The sequence below is a fragment of the Agelaius tricolor genome, unplaced genomic scaffold (genome assembly GCF_023055355.1).
Source record: "Agelaius tricolor isolate 1412-34295 unplaced genomic scaffold, bAgeTri1.0.p SCAF_10, whole genome shotgun sequence".
Classification (NCBI taxonomy): domain Eukaryota; kingdom Metazoa; phylum Chordata; class Aves; order Passeriformes; family Icteridae; genus Agelaius; species Agelaius tricolor.
Genome location: NW_027269270.1, coordinates 15,442,127 through 15,461,498, shown reverse-complemented (window position 1 = coordinate 15,461,498; position 19,372 = coordinate 15,442,127). Strand labels below are relative to the sequence as shown.

Below are 19,372 nucleotides of genomic sequence, written 5' to 3'. Positions count from 1 at the left end.
AGTAGCAAAGTCCCATTCTGTGAAAAGGGGGTCAAAATTCGAAGTATTAATTTAAGGTTTTGTTCATAATTATAATTAACATAACTTTGACTGGCCAGTTACCAGCTGGTAGAATTCTCACATTTCTATTAGTAAATTGAACAAAAAACTTCCTTGCATTATCTTGAATTTCTTGATGAAATACTATGCTCTTCAACCACTGATTGGCAGAGGGAGGACCACAGGGTTAATGCATGGCAAGACGTTACAACAGAGTTGCTAAAAAAATTACTGTGATACCTCCTTCTTTTTAAAGCACTAGCTAAGACAAATACCAAATTGAGATTGCAGTAGCATTTGATTTTTCTTATGCACAATTTTATCCTACTAATAACCTTGATTCCAGCCAGACCCATTTACATATGACTTGTTTTTAAGGCATAGCTTATTGCTGTTCTTTGAATGAAGTTGCATTTATGTTCCAGCTGCAAACATGCAGCAATGAAATCACGGAGGATAAATGTTTTCCTATGTGCAGAGTCTGTGTGTTTTCAGTAGATATCTCTATACCTGCTTTAACACTTGCCATATTCCAGTAACTGAGCTGTGGGCCATCCTCTATCCTGAGCACAGCATGAGACACAGCCTTAATGAGCAAACCTTTTCACCAGCAAGGCCCTAGGGTTTTTTTATGCTGTACTTGCTTATGACTTGTACTTTTCACTTAGAGCTGGCATTGCTGCAAGAATAAAGCATTGTGCTAAGGCCTATTGTGCTAAGCATGAACTGTCTTTCTGCATAGCATTAACCCAACTGTCCTATTGCATTTAGGTGCAATTTCTTCTAATAGACAAATACAGGTTTGTTTTTTCCATACATCTTAAGTGAACTTACACAGAACGTATTTTTTAAAGAGCCATTTTATTGGAAAAAATTTGATATACTGGCAAAAAAAGGGCTTATTCAAGCAGGATTGGGGTTTTTCGTAGCACTGGTTACACATACAACTATATTGTAAATTCATAGCTGTAAGTCATTTGCAAAATATCTTTGGGCATTCTGTTTGCAAGCTGTAATCCTTGGGAGTCAAGCATCTATCTTCCTCCATTAGGTCAGGCAGTGTCTGCTCAGCAGCATCAAACTAGAGGGTTACAACAGGGAGTTGCAGTGCTTGACTTTAAACTACCTTGACTATAAAAGCAGGAGTAAAGATATGGCAGCTAGAGCTGTGACACATCTTAGAGTTCCCACTAGGCATAAACCTGGTTCTTAGGCAAAACTAGGCCTCATAGTGTCTTAGCTGGTACTTTTGTCCCTGCTCTGTGTTCTGCAGTCACCTTTTCACTTGTCTCTTCAGCAAAGACCAGAGGCCAGCAGTGGTGTGCAGGAGTAGAAACTTAAACCAAGTGACAGGAGAACAGTGAAGCTGTCTCTGCCACTTGATTCTCCAGTGTTGTAGGATTGGTAGAAGCTTCATCCTGCGTGATAGGTAACTCTGAGTGGCAGGCTGCTTCTGCTCCAATGAGTAAAGTATAGCTTCACACACTTCAGCATGAGGGAAGGATGAGGCCAATATTTAGAAATGCTTCTGTGCATTTTCTCCCTGCTCTTGTTTTGACCCTTTTTCTGCTGCATCTTATACAACAAGCTCCTTTGAGTCTGATCTCTGCAAATTCCTTTGTGTGCATCTCCAAAAGCCTCTAGCACAAGGGAATCAGGAGCATTTTGGTGGAGTTAATTATATCCATAGCTGCCATGGAATGGGAGACTTCTCTTGAAAGAAGATTTGACTTTGCGATGGTAGTGGATGTAGCTAAGATGAACAACTTATTAGAGGAAGACGGTGAACAGGACATGAAATCCATATATCACCTGTGATGCCCTGTACCTGCAGGTGGTCATTTAACCATGGAACTTAGAGAGACTGGTGGATCCTAGCCATTTCTAAGGGTCTCTTCTGATAGTCATCATATGTGGTGTGTCACTGAAGGCATGTCCCGTCCCAACAAACTCTTTAAATTCTCCAGATAACGAGATGGCAAAATATGGAGGAAGTAATGTGATTATAACTTGCAAAATGAGCCATTCACAGCTTACCCACTCTCAGACATTGAACAGTCAATGACCCAGAAAGGTGTTTCAGTGGAGAGCTGATTTGCAGCTTTGTTGATTTTTGTTGGGAATTCTTCCCATGTCAGAGATGCTCTTCTGTGGATCTAAATTAACTATAACTACCTGGCAATGAAGTGTGTGCTCTAGGTCTTGTTTTTGAAAGATTCCTTCTTTTTATCAGGAAGAGCTTGATCCAACTAGCACACTGTTGATGGTGTAGCTGGAGGTTTTTGTAGAGCCAGGTGTACAGAAGCTTAGCTGCAGGTTCTTTCATCACCTAGCAGTAGGATGCATGAAGGCTATTTAGGGCACCCCATCATGCCAACTTCTTATTTTTATTTTTCTTTCTTAAACCCTGATCACTAACTTTACTTAACCACAATGCAAATAGTAAGTCTTTGTAAGTAGGGAAAGCTCAAGTGGAACAGAAGACAGATGCTGTCTTTTTTAATGATAGAAAATTAGGCAATGTAAGTGGTTTTACCAAGAAATGGGCACTCTTTGAGCAACCCTGGCTGTGAAGCCTCTTGTGTTACAAAAGCAGGGCATCACCATAATCACCCCTGTAACTTGTTTTGATCAACTGCCATTGACTCTTCAGTCACTTTCTGATTAGGTTAAAAAATATATGAAAACCATGAATTTTGGGTAGGTAGTTTTACAAATGCTTTGGAAAGAAATGCTAGTGCAGATGCTAGTGCACCACACAGCTTCTTTGCTGTTGTTTTAGTAGTGACTCAGTTTGGCACTCCAAGACAAGCAGTAGTTTAATTTAGGGTGAAACTCCTGCGTTTTTATTCCCTGTAAAGCACAGGCAAACATGTCACAGAGGTTACTAGTCTGGCCACTCTGAAGAGGCATTAATCATTAACCTGAAGAGGGCATATTTCATTTGTTACTACAAACAGACTGGGTCAGGAGAATGCCATTATCTGTAGGTGAAGATTAGCGGAAATTAATATGATGTACAAGCAATTGACAGATGTCTCTTGATACCACTAAAGAAAAAAAAAAAAAGCTGAAGAAGCTGACAAGCTGACCAAAACCACCCCTCTTCCCCTGCCTGCTTGTCCCTGGGATGGCTTCTGGAGGTGTGGTGCTGGTGCAGGCTGGAGGCCAGTTCTCCTGTCCTTTGCATTGGTGAGAGACTTATTTCTGATTGTGGCTGTTGCAGGGTGACCCTTTCTCTCCTTTTGAGCACACACTCAAAGCCAGTCTGCTGCTGCTTTCATTTCTGATATTTAGGGGCTGCTGCTTCTGCATCAAACTGCAGAGCTTGTTTGGCTTCTCTGGTCTTAACCCAATTTATTCTTCAATCCTAAAAGGTTGAATTAAGCAGCTCCAATTGCCTTGGAACCAGTCCACCTGGTTGGGAAATGTCATATTCTGTTTTGTGCCATACAAAATGAAGGATTGAAGAGTTTGAACCTTCTTTTGTCATGAAAGCTCTGTTGCCTGTGGTTCTTGCCATGCCACTCAGTGATTTTGGTTTAAGAACAATGACCCCAGAAGGATGCTATCTGTTTTAATGAATTCTTACTTGACCTCCATGTTTAGATTCACTAATCGTATGCTCTCTGTTGATTGCTGACTAATCTGGTGGTGTCTTTTTCCTTGATTTTTAAATTGGTTCTAACTTTCACTTTTGCTCTGTCCTTTCCTCCTTTTAAATAGTTTTTCTTACCTCTTGCTGCAAGAATGTCTCAGGAGTCTTACTTTGAATCTAAAACAGAGGAGTCAAACAGTGCAGAGATGTCATGTCAGATCACAGCAACAAGTAACGGGGAGGTAGCTGGCATGAACCAAAGCCTGAAGGCCTTGATGATGACGGGCTTTGGGGATATCTTCTCTCTGAACAAAGCAGGATCTGTCCTGCATTCTGGAATGCAGATAAACATGCAAGCCAAAAAGAATTCTTCTAAAACCACCTCTATGAGAAAAGGGAAGAAAATCAACATGGCTTTGGGTTTCAGTGAATTCGACTGGTCAGATGACGATGATGATGATGATGATGATTTTGATGACACAGATGATAGCAGCGAATGAAATAAGTTGTAGAGTTAACCCTGAAATCGTTTTAGCAAAGCAAAACAATAAAGTTTTAGAACAAGAATCCTGTCAGTTTGGTCTGTTTAAATCCTGTAAAAGAACAAAAAGCAAACAAACACCAACAAAAAAAATATTTACCAGGCTGAGCGTATTTGTATGTTGAAAGATATGTTGTTTCTGTTTCAATTGTGCTGACTTATTTCTGCTTTGATGAAATTTAGAACTAAACTTTCCAAACTAATTGAGATTTTTATTATTTCATGATTATATCTATAATTCCTAGTGCCTGATTACAGAAACTATGGCTTGATAAATTTAAGATCCGGAAACACTGGGAGAAACTTCAATGCCATTAATGCCCTTCAAATTTTTCTTTTGTGTTTTTTGTCATTTCCCTTACCCCTTTAATTGTCGGTCATATGCATATGCTTGTACTTTCAGATTTGCTATTTTCTACATCCATTCTTTCTTCCTGTTGCAGTGAAGGGGTTTGCTGTGTTTCTTAATTTAAAGCCGTTTTCAAGGCAGCATTGTGGGAAGTCACAAATACGTTTCTAGGAACAGAGAAGCTTGGGAAGGAAGAGAGGGGTTAGTTAAATATATAGTTTAAAAATTGAATAGCAGCAGAACTCAGATAATCCCTATTAGTAGATGATTTCTATAAATGCTCTTTTTTTTCCCCCTCACGTGTATGTGCATGTGTATATAATTCACTCTAGCAAAGTAAACTGCAATCAGACCTCTGCATCTATTATCAGATATTGTGATCTAGAAGCTAATTTTCAGTTATGTTGATGTGAATCCATGAAGCCTCATTAACTTTGATGGACTTATTCTTGTACCTGAGAGCAAAAATTGGTGTTTGTAAATTTTGATTCTGTTGTATCTGCTAAGCAGCGTGTGCCATCCTTGGGAAAGGACAAAGAAGCCACTGTCACATTTCAGCTTGGGCCCTACTACTGTGGCTTGTGTGAAATTCTCCATAGTAGAATCTGGCAGTAATGTTGGGAATATTTACTAGACTCTGCATAACTGTTTTTTGCAGCTACATTACTTTTAAAGTATTGTCACTGCTGTTACAGCTTACCATAAATCTCAGTGTCTAACAATCTGCTGCAATAATTGCCTGCCAGGCACTTATGTTGAGAGCAGTGAGGATGTTTCTCCTGATGACCCCTTTAGTGGTGATGCAGAAGGAGGGAGGGAAACCAGTGCGAACACAGATGCAGGTTAGAAAGGAAGATGTTGTAAAATATTTGCCAAGGAAGAAGGGCAGCATTTCAAAAGAAAAATGTTACTGTGTAGTTCAGCAGTAGTGGGAATAAGCCATCAAAATTCCATTCTCAATTACTGGAAGGGTTTCTTTTATAAAACTTGTGTTTTTAAGTGGCTTCTTTAATTATAGGCTTGCCTGTTACACAGCTCTAACCTGTATATTATGGTGTTTTGTGGATAGCTTAGAGAAAAATGGATACATTAGATAACAGCAGGCTTGAAATCATTTCCTATTCACTCAACAAAACAAAGTTCTTTGAAGAAGTTTTTCTAGAGTGGGCACCTCTTTGGGTTGTGAGAAAGAAAGAATTGTTTTATCCTTAAGTGTCAGCGCTGATCCAGTCACCTGCAAGGCACAAGTGCTGTGCTCAGGCTGGCCTGCTCCATTCGCTCTGCATGGGATCATAGTTCCTGCAGGATGTCATTTAACCCTCTTCCAGACACTCCCAAACCTCTTGACTTGAACTTTCCTCTTGTATCTGGAAGCTATTCTCATCATGAAATTATCATTTAAATGATGCAGTGAATGTTCAGAGTATCCCAAGGAGAAACTCTCTTGGCTCACGTGGGGATGGCTTCTTAGGTCCATCAAAGAAACCTGATTTTAGGGAGAAAAAGTGACTTGGAAGGGCGAATAATGAAATGGAAGTAAGAACAAATAGCCTTTTCCAGTATAGATTTGTACTATTTTTGTAAGTCTACGTCTGCTAACACCCACTGCAATGATACTATTTTTGTAACTGCCACTTTGCACTCAGCAAAATTGTGATGGATTTGTGTAATGTAATATGTGCACTTTAGATCTTAAGGTGTGTATCATTGTGCATAAATTACTGTACCACATAAGCAGTGTAGGGATGTACAACTGAAAACAAAATTTGTTTCAGTGCATTTCTAATTCAAAAACCCAAAAAAATCTGTTCCTAGCACTGATATTTTGCACTTTTTTGGTGTTTGACAATCTTAGAGCACTTCATGCACATTTATGTTTGTGTGGGTTTTAAGTGAATTTGTAAATTACCTCCTTAATCTTTACAGAAATAAAAATAGTTTTTAAGTAGTATGACACAGATTTTCATAGTTGCAACATCACAAGGTTTAAGTCTGTCTTCAAGGTTTTGTGCTTACCCAGGTGTGTAACCTATATCAGCAAATATCATCAGAATGTGGTAACATGCTTGTAGTAATTTCTACCTACTTGTTTCAGTGTTTTTTAATGAAGCAAGATGGATTTTTTCCCCTTTGCCTTTTTTCCCCATGTTGTTTCTCAAAGCAAATTAAACAATATTAAGGAAAAGTTTAAGCTCTTCTAAAACTTCCTCATGCATTTAAAGTAGCAAAGGTGACCTCTGAATTGTAGATAAGGTGATAATGTGACAAACTCTTCTGATGCAGTTGAGATATGGTATTAGACTTAGGATATTGGCTGTGCTTACTAAAAAAGCAGTGGTATTAATTGCATTTTTACTTTCCTGTGATGAGTTTCACACCAGGTGTCTCCAGTTTGCAAGCCAGTTACCATATGTGAGAATCAAGCTGTGTTGTTTCTGCCTCTGAAATGCTTCTCACTAGATAAAGGCTTTGAAAATGGCTCAGGTGGACAGGTATGGTGGTTGGAGGAGGGCAGAGTATTTCATCTTCCACACCTGATTTTGCTCTGCAGTGTATCCAAGTCCATCTTCTACCTGTCTCATCATCAGGTTATACAAATCTCCACAGCAGTCCAGAGCCACATCGTGTGTCAGCTAATGCAAGCATTAGCCAAACCCAGAAGGGATTTCTCTGGCTGCTCTGGGCCAAAGCCAGAACAAACCACCAAAAGCCTTCCTGTGCCTTGTACACCTCTCAGCTCACTAGGCCCTGCCAGGCCTTTTGGGTTCCAGTTTCCTCTGTCTTCCATAAAGCCTGAAGGTATTTGCGGTAAAATAATATCACTGCATTTGATGGAGGGGAAAGGTAAGAACCAGGCCTGAACTTGGCATATTTACTAGGCTGCTGTACTGCAGACATGAACTTAGGTGGGTAAATGGCCTCAGAGAAGAATTGGGGGGATCGACTTTTGGCTTGCTTAATGGTCAGCTGGGACCAAGACAGGATGTCCAACTCCCAACTCCTTTTCTTTAGCAGTGGTGAAAAAATATGGGAATGGGACTTAAAGAAGGAAAACTTTTGATGTAGTCATTTTTGTGACAATGTCATCACTAATTTCTTGGAGTAGCAAGTGCCTTAGGGTACGGTGTGGGTGTGCTGCATTGCCAGCCATTGTGTGCTCCCTGACGTGGAGCTTGTCCCCTCTGGACTGGAAGGGCTTTCTGGAGGTGAGGTCTGGCGTGGCCTCTTGTCACACAGTCATGTTCATGGCTTGTCATTTGCTTATCATTCCAGAGCTTTTCTTAGATGTTGATTCCCTTTCCTTCTGGGTTTTAAAGTGTTTATTCTGAGTTAAAATATCTGAGGCAGTAATGATGGGTATTGCTCTCAGCAGTAGCAATAGATCTGTAGTGTGCATATAGCTGTTAAGTACTGAGCAGTGTTACTGTGTGTCTTTAGTGGTGTACTTCCTTTATCTGTAATCAGGCAGCTTTTACAGGTTTTTAATAAGACCTCTGACTTGACAGAGGTTTTAACTACAGTCCTAGTTAGAATGTTCAGGTAGAAAAAGTAAGTTCATTTAGTAATTTTCACAGCCCTTAAAATGCACTGGTAGGAATCTGGAGGAGAGACCTTTCCCCTTTCCCCCAGGCTTCAACTTAGTGTACACTGTAAAATCTGCACAGAGATTTCTGATGTGTGAAGATTTAATTTTAAAACTGTAGAACCAATTATTTTCTTTTAACATTTTATATTGTGTGCTAAATACTCATATGCCTTTTAAAGTCAGATATAGTCCACTGCATTTCTTGCTTTTGCACTACTGAAGAAGTTTTGTACTGAATAGTAGGAGTCGATGCTACTTACACTTCAGGTTTGAACTGATGGAATTCGAATAGAAAATATTTTCACAGTGTTAGAAAAATTCATTTTCCCTTCCGAAAAAGCAAAGCTGAGCGCAATGCCTATGCCAAGACTCTTGTGCTGTAAACTGAATATATCATTTGTGTGGAACATGCAATGTTACACTTATGTGTGGTAAAATCTTGCAGTGTCAGTTATTCTCTTTATTGCACTTGACATACCATGTCTTGTTTTATTCACACTGTGGATTTGATTTTCCAGTGTAAAACCAAAGCAAACAAACAAAAAGAAATCATACAATGTATTCAATTTCCTCAATTGGTGTCATAAACTTTCTTTTGGTGTGAACTTTTCCCTTGCTTCTCTTTTGTTCCAAACTTCTATTTTGCAATAAACATTTTGACAGTAAATTGTATGCATTTGTGTGACTGTGTAAAATGCTGGAGTTCCAAGAGGTTCCTTATTGTCTACTGGTTTAAGTCACTTTTCTGTTACTAACTGTGTGACATTTCTCCTTTATTCTCCCATTAAGAAGAAAAAAAAAAGATAAATAATACAGAACTATTCTGCCACTGGTTGTATTTAAACCAGAAGAAAGCAGAAAAAACCCACTGTACATCTAAAAATGCGTTATTGGACTTCTGCAGTAAATTATTCAGTTGTACAAATCATTTTACCAGGCTGCTGCTGCAGCACCAGCCAGTTTGACTCTAAGTACCTACAAAAGGCACAACTCAGCCTCCTGAGGGGGTTCATGATTGCCACTTGCCCTTCCTTGTCCTTTAGCGTTGCCCCAGCACTACTTTTGTCCCACAGCGTTCTGTCCGGGCTGCAGGTCACTTAGTGTGCAGCTGGAGGTGCTGGGATGCCCGGGGGACATGCTTGGCTTGTGGGTGGGGTCTGGGGACCCTGGGGGTGGCAGGGTTCTCTGAAGGAGGTGACAAAGCCATGGGGGGTCGGGGGTAATTGAGCTGAGTCTCCCATAAATCACTGTTATCTACATCAAAAAGTCTGCAACTACATCATGATATTGAGCTTCTGGGAGACACTGACTGTCCAAATACAGATCTATAATTAATGGTAATCCTTTAAGCTGAATAAAAATGCCAAGAAGATGACACTTTGGATACCATATATTTGAATGAGTATAAAAATGGCAATCACTGTTACAGTGACGTCTTCTCCTCTGTCAGTTTTCACATCATCCCAGAATTTTGTTTAATGCGGCCATTCCTCCGTGGTTTCCTAGTGCTTCAAGAGCTAACATCATCTTGCATCCAACAAAGTGTAGGAGGAGGCTGGGAAGTGCTGCACTCCTCCAGCCTTACAGGAGTTGTTACAAAGCAGTGGCAGAAACCAAGAGAGACTTGTCTGTACATGGGTGGGAAGACAGGCTGCAGTGACCAGACTCCAAATTCTGTTTTCACTGCTGTCCAGTGAAAGTTTTCCTTCCTTTTGCAGAAAATACCCATCATTTGGGAGGGAGTCATAATCCCAGCATTATTTTCATTGCAGAACAAAGCCATAGCAAAAGCCTTCCTGTAGTGTCAGAACCAAGAGGAGAGGCAGATAGAGTCCCTTGCCATCAGAAGGTTTACTTTTGCTTCTTAAGTTGTTTTTGTTGGAGATCTGCTGGTAATTTTATCTGCGGAGAGGAACAGGATCGATTTAACACTGCCAACATGCTGTTGGAGCCAGCCCACAATCAGTGTGAATGCAGTGGTTTAGTACATCAGTATGAGTTGCAGCTTAAGTCCTTTGCAGGGAAAAAGGAGCAGAATGGTATCAGCTACCAGAGTAAAATTTGGGTGGAGGGGAGAAAAATGGTCGGATGGTTTTCTTTTCAATTCGTATCTCTCACACAGTTGCTGCCCTCCTTTGATATTTGTGCATGGACCGAGGAAGATGTGGTGAGTATTCTATGTTAATGTGGCCAGGGTCCTGATGCTGGAGCTCTCTGACAAATTACAGCGGGCGTGGTGGGCGGGAAGCCTGGATCAGAACATTTAGGTGAGATCTTACTGCTGTTTGGTAAAGCTTGTGTCCCAGAAAAGCTTGAAAATGACCAGGAGTAAATTTGAGTTACCTTCATAAAACAGCCACATTCTCCAGTGTCCAGAAAATAGCGGGAGCTGGGAACTGCCAGCAGTCAGGAGAGCATTCCTGGGTCCTCATTCAAGGAATGTGGAAGTGCCCAATGACCCAACCCTGGACATGACAAAATGAGTTCAAAGGTTTTATCCCACTGTGTGCCACCTGGATGGCAATTATCTGAAAAAACGTTTAGAGCTTTTTAGGGGGTGTGCAACCTCTCTTTGATATAAAATAATGGCATTGAGTACTTTATACTTTTTTATTCAGTTAAAAGTCTAAACAAGACAGATTAGTGATTTATCTCTGACACAGTGATGTGTCAAAATGATTTTAATGTCCTATCAAGCACTGCCTTTGTGTCTTATGCATCATGGGGTTGTTTGGCTGACATTTACCAAAGGACTGTCTGGAAAGCCAGTGTAAAATCCATAAAAGCCCTGGCTCCTTCACTTCAGCCCTTTTAGCACATGACATTTCTCAGTTGCTTTGGTCATTTCAGTTCTTCATGACCATAAACTGAGAAAGGTGGGTGCAAAATGGAAGGCAGTTTGGAAAAGCTAAATAGAAGTAATCACTTGCATTGGTGAATCCTGAGTCCTTTATCCCAAAGTGAGAAATATTTTTAAATTTTGTTCTAAAAAGGATAATTACTTGTGAACTCCAAATAACTGTAATACAAGACTTTGATAATTTGAACTTCAAGATTGATTCTTCTTTTTTGCAGTTTTTCTGGATGCAACAACTTACTAGAAAAGGTAAAAGCTATTCACACGTACTTTCACGCTCACATTTATGAACTAATATACATTTGTTCATTTTCCCCCCTCCAATAAAGTGCCATGTGGATTTCTGAATAACCTCTTTTATCTTAAGGCGATGCTTCTGGTGAAATGAGTGTCTATGCTAGCTTGTTTAAGGAACATCATATCACTGGGAAGCAATTGCTTCTTCTAGAAGAAGAGGATTTAAAGGACATGGGAATTGTTTCCAGAGGACACATCATCCATTTGAAGGTATTATCAGCATATATTGAATGGTGCAGTAGGTTATAGTGTGAGTATTACAGAGTCTATGGAGTTTCAGTAGTATTAGCAGCAAAAAAGGTTACAAAGCTAAATAGAGAACATATTTGGTATCTAAAATAAACAGAATTATAGCTTCATATGGATCTAGAACTCAAAGTAACCTGAGCATTTTATGAGGCATGAAAATGTGCTGTGGTCTTTACACTTCTCTGTAGTTCTTAGTTTTCTTGTGAGCTTGATAGCAGTACTGCTGCAGCTTCACCTAGGAGGGCCATTCTCCCAGCAGAAAAGCTTGGGAATCTTCAGAGAGAACTCTCTTTAGCTGAAGGAGCAACAGATATGAAACAGTTATTTGAACTGAAATCTCAACTTCTCAATTTCCACATCTCATTTATGGCATAAAGCATATTTAGACTAACAAAACTCATTTGGGCAACTTTAAAGCTGATTGACAGACAGGTTTCTTTGCTCTTAGAACTTTGCTTTTAAACAGTGTTTTAAATGTCTAATGTTTGTAATGAGTTAAAAAAATCATGGTCTGGAAAATGTGATCATGACAGCAGTAATGGTATTAGTACTGTATCCACAGGAGAGTTTTCTGGCAGTCAGCTTTGGAAAAGAGATTCTATAAAAGCAGTGTCTCTAATTCTGTTGAGTTTCAATCATTTTAGATCCCAATTTGCTAGTAAAGAGATACTTGTATTGTAATTGCTAGTCCTGCAAATTTAGCTTTGTAAGTCACACAAATTTATTCCCCTTTTTCTCATCAGCCATTTTTTCCATGCCCACACACCATTACAGTTATATTTAATTTACATTTCCTACAGGGAAAATTATTGAAACTTAATAAAGTCAATAATGTCCAAAATGAAAGATCTCAGCTTCCTGGGTTGATTTGAGCATAAATAAAAACAACAAAAAAAAGTTCCCTGAACATCTCTTTTTCTGATTAAGCAGATCTGATTCTGAACACAAATCAGGGCCAATCTACCACAACAGTTTCCAGAACAGGGCTATATTTTAAACTCTTCTCACATGCCCTAATGTATCCACAGTGGAAAACAGGGCATGTGGGGTTGTGCTGTTTTTCATGCTGGTATTTGCAGGATGAGATAATAAATAACTCCCATCTGGTTTTGTTGATTTTTTTCCTAGACTGCTATTGAGAAGTTGACCCATGACTACCTAAATCTATTTCATTTTCCACCATTAATTAAGGTAAGTCTCACTGTTGATATAAGACATGCTTCTCGTGCTGATATGAATATTTCCCTGTTCTCATGTCTCAACTTTCCCCCATTCAGGGGAGGGCAAGGTTGCAGTTCCTACAGAGGGTTGTAACAAATGTGGAGAGTCAACAGCAGCAATGGGTCACAGAAGAACAAATAATAGGATAATAGAAATTGTTTTCAGGGAAGTTCTCAGTTTGAGTACTTTATACCTTTTGTATCATGGAGCTGGTAGAATTAAATTAAATGACAACTGGTTGCAATTTGCTTGTTGTCATTAATCAGAAACTACTTTGAAGAGCCATTCCTCCAAACTGCTGCCACCAACTGGTCACCACTGAAGAAGCAGACCCCTGGCCCAGAATAAGGCCATAATTCCCCAGTCTGCTAATGTTATAGGAGAGAAGCGTGACAGGATGATTTAGTGTCTTGCCACCCTGACGTTAACCCATTAGTTTTCTGATAATCAGTAATAAGACCCATGCAAAAGTGAGGGAGTGTTTGGGAACTTTGGTATTGCTAGAGTAGGTATTTGCCTTATTTAATTCAGTAAGCTAACCAAGGAATTCTAGACCCCAAATCCTGAAGTAGCTTTTTAGTCACAACTTATTGCACAGCAATAGAGTGAAATCCACATAAAGAAAATTTTCATATAGCAAAACTCTGTTCCCTGGAGGGGAAAATGAAAAATGAAAGTCAGAGCATTGCTGCTTTGCTTTGCTGTGCCAGCTGCAATTCCAGTGGCAGAGGCTGTCACAGTGCTTGCAGGGACACTTCACTGTGCCAGAGCAGCTCAGCCAGGAGCAGGAAATGTGCAGCATCTCCCACTACCAGCTCTAAACCCATGCAGAAGCCTTTGCCCCTCTTGGAGTGTGATGTCTCCTTTCTGCTGCCTGCCAGACTTGTCACACCTGAAAGGCAAATCCTTTCTGCCACCAAAGGGTGCGCTGCTGTCTCCCAGTGGGTTGTGATAGATGTGAATTCTCACCTTTCCCTGTTTTTTTTGGCAGGATTCTGCAGGAGGAGCTGAAGAAAGCATTGAGAAAGTAGTGAATCTTGAACTTGTGTTTGGTTATCACTTGAAGCCGGGAAATGGTCCAAAGGTAAGCTGGGAGTGCTAGATCAGTTGGTTTGGTTAAGAGTCCCTACCCAGAGCATCCAATATCTTCTGGACACAAAAGATAAATTTGCATGAGAATTCTCTTGTTTTGGAAAGTGCTGACTGAATGTCAAGGTAGCAAATAGGGCTGCATCAGTGATGAGGAACTGTTCCCCAGAACAAGCAAGGAAGAAAGAAGTGGCACAGAAAGTTTTGGCTGAAAGCTTTTGTTTCCTTGTGAACTATTTTTTAAATTGTAGTTTTTATAATTTGGGATTTCATTTTGTTCCTTTTATCCCAGTGAGTGTGAAATGGTAATCCATTTATTCAAAAAAACCCACTGACAGTTGAGCAGTGGCATATGCCTGATGTTGGTGGGCAGACTTCCTTTTGTCTCAGCAAAAAGGAGATGCTGTTTTATGCAACCAAGAGGAGTTTGGGAAATACATGGTATGCATGGCTGCTGGCTGGGCAGGACTGGTCCTGGTGGAGACTGTGTGCTCTCGTGGTCGTGGGGAAGGAGGGAGGGGTGGTTGGAGCACACTGCACAGAGCTGCTGTGCTCCAGCAATTGCCAGCGTGCCACATGCTAATCAAACCTCAGCTCCAAGCCGAGCTGCTTCAAGGATCTCTCATTACACCCTGTGTAGCAGGAGCGTTGATGACTCCAGATGTTCCAGCAAAGGATTTCTACCACATTGTTTTTTCTCAAGAGTGAGGTTTGTCCCATGCTTTTTGTTTGCTTTGTCCAGCTTGCCATGGACTCTGAATTCAAGGGTTTTAGAATTAATCATCTATGTGGAAATGGTGTGCAAAGCATTTCTGAGCTAGAGTCAGGGGTTGTGACAGCAGGATTTGTTTCCTTTTGTATTTGATAAATCTGCATTGTGTGTCCACCCTAAACTTGTGGGAGGTTGACTTTCATCTTGTGTTATCTGGCTGCTTTGCTTTCAGGGCATATTGTTTGCAGAAGTCTCTTGATTTCTGTACTTGGTGGTGCTTGCAGAGAAAGCATTTAGGTTTGAACTTAGTAGGAACTTGTACTCATACTGAAATAATTTCATCAATTTGAAAAAGCTTTTTGTCTGGAGATTTCCTTTTTTAGTTTATTTCTTTTATCCTGAGTACTTCTTTTTCCTATAAAAATCTTCTTTATCACTATGTGAATTACTTAGACTGTCTCAGTGTTCTTGAATGCATGTTGCTTATGCAGCTGTACAGCTGCTTTTTTGTAGGTGTGCATTTTTCTCTCCCATGTGCAACTGACTTGAAGGAGCTAAAAGTCCATGAAAAAACTCATATCTCCCTTCCATTTCCAATATGGCCTGTGAGCCATAGTACAGGGAGTTGGGCAACCACCTGCAGGAAAGAGCAAAAGAAGGAGGAAATAGACCTCTGAGCACTGGAAAGAAATTCATGGTCTACTAATGCCTTCTTGAGTTTGAAGATGAGTTGATATTTTAGCCATGACAGCAAAATGTGCAAATGAGACTGTATGCAAAGTCTGTGGGACAGAAGCTGAATTGTTATGAGAGGGCAGAGTTAGTTCAATGGGCCTGTGTAGTGTTGTTGTAACCTCTGCAGGCTTCTGACAACCTTTTTTATTTGGTCCTGCCTTCCCTGTGAGCTCCTAATTGGTCCTGTGTGCTCTGTGTGCTGTTGGGCCCTTTTCTAAGAAGCTGTGGTTGCATGCCAGGCATGCCTTCCCTGTCAGCTGCCCTGCTGCAGCACCCTGTGTGCTCAGTGATGCCATTCCAGGGAATGCACAGTTTGTCACCCGAGTATGTCTGGGCTGGAAACATCTGTCTGAGATCTGCACATTGTACCTGCCTTTAAAGATATTGCAGCAGAGCCAGTTTGAAAAAGTGAACTGGAAGGAGCAGATTGTTTGAGTTTTTGGGCAGAGTGCTAGGGCCAACATGGGCAAGTAATTTGCATTAAACATAACATTAACAAAGACTGGTGTGGTACAAACTGTATAGGAAATTTGGCTAGCTTGCTTCTTTGAAAACCCCTGCATACAATCTTCTGGCTCCCCTAGAGGCTGCTTTGAGCTGCCAAAATGAACTGGGAAAAGGGTGAAAACCAGGATTGAATAAACTTCTTTTATTGTCCCATTTTTGTAAAAGAGTGGTGCCTGTTCCTGTAAAACTGGGTCAGCAGAAGCACTTGGGATCATACCTTCCACCATCTTTATAGCTAAAAAGCTGGCCTACATCAGTTTAAAAATAAAATTCTCAAAGGAACTTTACCCTAATCAGTCCCTATAACCAGCCTAACTAAGAAGCATTTCTCCTGTTTTAATCATGAGGAAAAAGAGGCAATAAGCTCAAATCTGGGTTACACATTGAGGGTGTGTGTTCCCTGGGTGGTGTGATGGCTGCTAGACTTGTGTACAGTGAGAGAGATTATTAGGCTCAGCTGGGAGGTGGTGCAGTGCAGCAGGAAGGGCTCTGTAAGGAGAACAGGTCATGCTGGGAGGTTTTACACCAGGCTGGCTCTGTGCTGGTCTCTGAGTCCATGTCCCTTTACTTATTGTAGTGCATCTTCTGGTGTAGTTCCACGTGGAACCAAGGCATCCATGTCACTTGAGGTGGCTCTGCCCAAGCTTGGAACAGGATGGACACATAGGACAAAAGCCTCCTGATCCAAACGAAAGCTGGGGAGTGCATCATGACATACAGCAATACCACCAGATATAAAAGTGCTGGAGAAGCTTGTCCAGGACCCAGAAGCCATTTCAGGGGTGCTGGTTAATTGGGGTGTGTTTGGCTGGTAAGAGCACAGCACTATCTGTGGTGTGAAGATGGTTCCTCAGGGCACAGATGTCCCCTCCTGGGCACCTCACTGTGCCCCATCAGCACAGCCAGCACACCTTTCTTCGTCAGCAGGCAGAAAATTAAGGCCTTAGGAATGGCAGTGCCTTTTAGCAAGGATCCTGCTGGATATGCTTCAGGACAGCATTTGAATGTTCAGCCTTTTCTGTATGCTGAATGAAACATTGACTTCCAGTAAACAGCTTTACCAGCCCCATATTTTTTATCTAATTTAAACTGCATCTTGTAGTGGGATTATGTTGGTTTCCACCAGCTGACAGATGCAGTCATTTCATTACAGTTTCCTTCCTTTTTTAGCTACATCTTTGGAGGCTATAAAAGCTCAGTTGACCTTTGTGCTCTCTGAATGCATCAGGAGTGAGCACTGCAAAGCTAACCTGGTTTTTAGAGGTTTCTTTTCCAACACTTGTAGTTCAAGTTATGTGGTTACTTCCATTCACTGCCTTTTCATGACCTTTCTGTACACAGTTCCCAATGAGCTGAAAGGTGATAGATTTAGACTTTTTTCTCCCCCACAAATAAAAAAAAAAGCAGGGGACCACCAATTAAGTCCAAGATGGAGAGTAAAACAACAAACCCTGGCAGTTGTGGCTTGAACTGATTTGCAGGACTGCAGGGGGAATTTTCAATGGCTTTCTCATCCTAGATGGCTCATTAAAATTTCCCAATCAGGGAAAGGTGCCTGAGCTATGTCGGCTCCACACTGATGAATCACCAAACCCCTTGAGAAGGATGCCTTACAGTCTTTTTGCCTTCTATTGATGCATTCTTTAGTTTTGGTCCTCAAAAGGGCAGATTTCACTATGCCATTGAATGTTTTCATTTTTTACCGAGAGTGGCACAATTTGACCTATATCCAAACACAAAGCCTTGAAGTTGGCTCACCATTTCGCCTGATTTTTCCCCACTTCCCTCTCCCTCCATTTGACAAGGTAAGGAGCAGAGCCTCTTCAAAGCCATCTGCTAACTGTGTGAACTATTTTCTAGCCTTGAATATCCAAACTGAGATGTATTTTAATGCTATTATTTAAATGTGTAGTGGCAAAGGTAATATACTATTAAGGCTACTTTAAAGTGACATTGTGACCAACTCTTCATGTGGAGAAGCCCAGGCCAGCAAAATGCAGGCAGTACAAAAAATCAGTACTGAAATAGTTGTAACTGGAATGTGGTTTCACAAGTGCTTGAGACCATTTCTGCTGCTTGTTCCTCCCCACCCTCCCACTGTATCAATGCTCATAAATTCTTTCTTTACTTTCTTAAAAATAAAGCAAGAGCCAAGGTATAACATTTGAAATTTCAGCTCTACAGTTTTTCAGTCATTTATATTCTCCATGCTCTGTAGGTATTTTAACCCACTTCACTAAGTAAAAATGGAGGAGGAATTGGTTTTATCTAACCCTCCCTTTTGCAAAATAATCACAGGTACCTTGACTTTCTAACATGGGGTTATTTGTCCTTATCTCAAAACCTCATCTTCTAAATCCTCCCTCTTTAATTCCATTTCAAAGCACAATGCTTTCAGTACTAAAGACTAATAGTTAATGCAAGAATCAGAGTAGCTGTGTTCATGTGCTATTTTCATAAATTTGTTCCTATTCTATCAAGTACTCAGTGAGGGGACACAAAAGATTACCTAAGCTGTAAAATACCACAGCCACATTAAAATATTGTCACCACCATTGAGAACAGAATATTCTAGTCTGCTAAGAAGGTGGATCAGTGCAGGTGATCCGAGCTCCTGGTATTATCTTCCAAAGACTCTTTTCAGGACCATGTATTGTTTTTGCATCAGGTGGAGCTGGTATAACTCCATCATCTCCACTGGGATTGCTCCAGGAGCTGTAGTATCCATATGTGACTGAAGTCGAACTCAAGCCAAGACCTTTAAAAATGCTTGTGTAGACAGTGCTAGACCAGGGATTCCTATTAGAAATTATTTCATAGCCGTGAAGAGACATAGACTTTTCAGGCAGGTATTTTGTTCACTTGACTTTCTAGACTTTTTAACCTAAAGATTTATTTTTATACCTTGGCCACTGAATTAACTTGCTACCTTCCACACATTATCTCTCACATACTGCAGACAGGTCTGCAGAAGCACAGACAGGTTCCCAGTGATCTGTAGGCTTGGCATGTGCAATCCAGACAAAAGCCTGGAAGAGAAGCCTTTGTTCCCAGCAGAACAGTGGCCCTGCCATGCCTTTCCTGAGCTCCTGAGCACCCTTGTTCCCTCAGCCAATGTCCTGCAGAGCTGCAAGTCCCCAGAGTGTGAGCAGCCACTCCACATGCTGCACTGGGGACATGGTGTCCCCATGGCTCCAGCTCGTTGTCCCCACGAGTGGTCCACAGGAAATGCCACTGCAGGAGGCAGTGTGTACAGGGGGGCACCCATGCAGCCCTCAGGGAAGGGACTCCTTTTTCATGCTTCCACCTTTACCATCCCACTGTTGCAAGGAGGCTGCTCATGTGGATGATGCCTGTGACTGCAACACCCCCGTTTGCTTCTGATCCCATGGCAGGGGCAGCTCTTGGTAAATGCTGGGGTATCACTGAGCTCTTGCCTTGCCTGCTGCAAGCCCCTGTTCTCAGGGCACACACAGCAGTGCCTGGTACTTCCCATTATGTGCCACTCTGTTGTGCACACAGCTCCACAGCCCTGGATGTTGAAGGGCACTGCCAGGGGACAGATATTTTTGGTAGTGCTGGCTGCTCTGTG

The 19,372-nt window shown here is 41.1% G+C and overlaps 1 protein-coding gene across 2 annotated transcripts in view; it reads left to right on the top strand.

Annotated features, from left to right (window-relative positions):
- The window catches only part of MAP3K20 (mitogen-activated protein kinase kinase kinase 20), a 90,723-nt gene that overhangs the window by 57,616 nt on the left and 13,735 nt on the right, over positions 1-19,372 (top strand). The window contains exons 11-15 of one of the 2 annotated variants that reach the window (XM_071434891.1): positions 10,236-10,280; positions 11,189-11,219; positions 11,338-11,477; positions 12,645-12,707; positions 13,729-13,821. In XM_071434891.1, the coding sequence (XP_071290992.1) occupies positions 10,236-10,280; positions 11,189-11,219; positions 11,338-11,477; positions 12,645-12,707; positions 13,729-13,821 (372 nt within the window). Of the gene's footprint in view, positions 1-3,765; positions 8,786-10,235; positions 10,281-11,188; positions 11,220-11,337; positions 11,478-12,644; positions 12,708-13,728; positions 13,822-19,372 lie in introns of those variants that run through there. The other variant, XM_071434889.1, reaches the window with a different exon arrangement.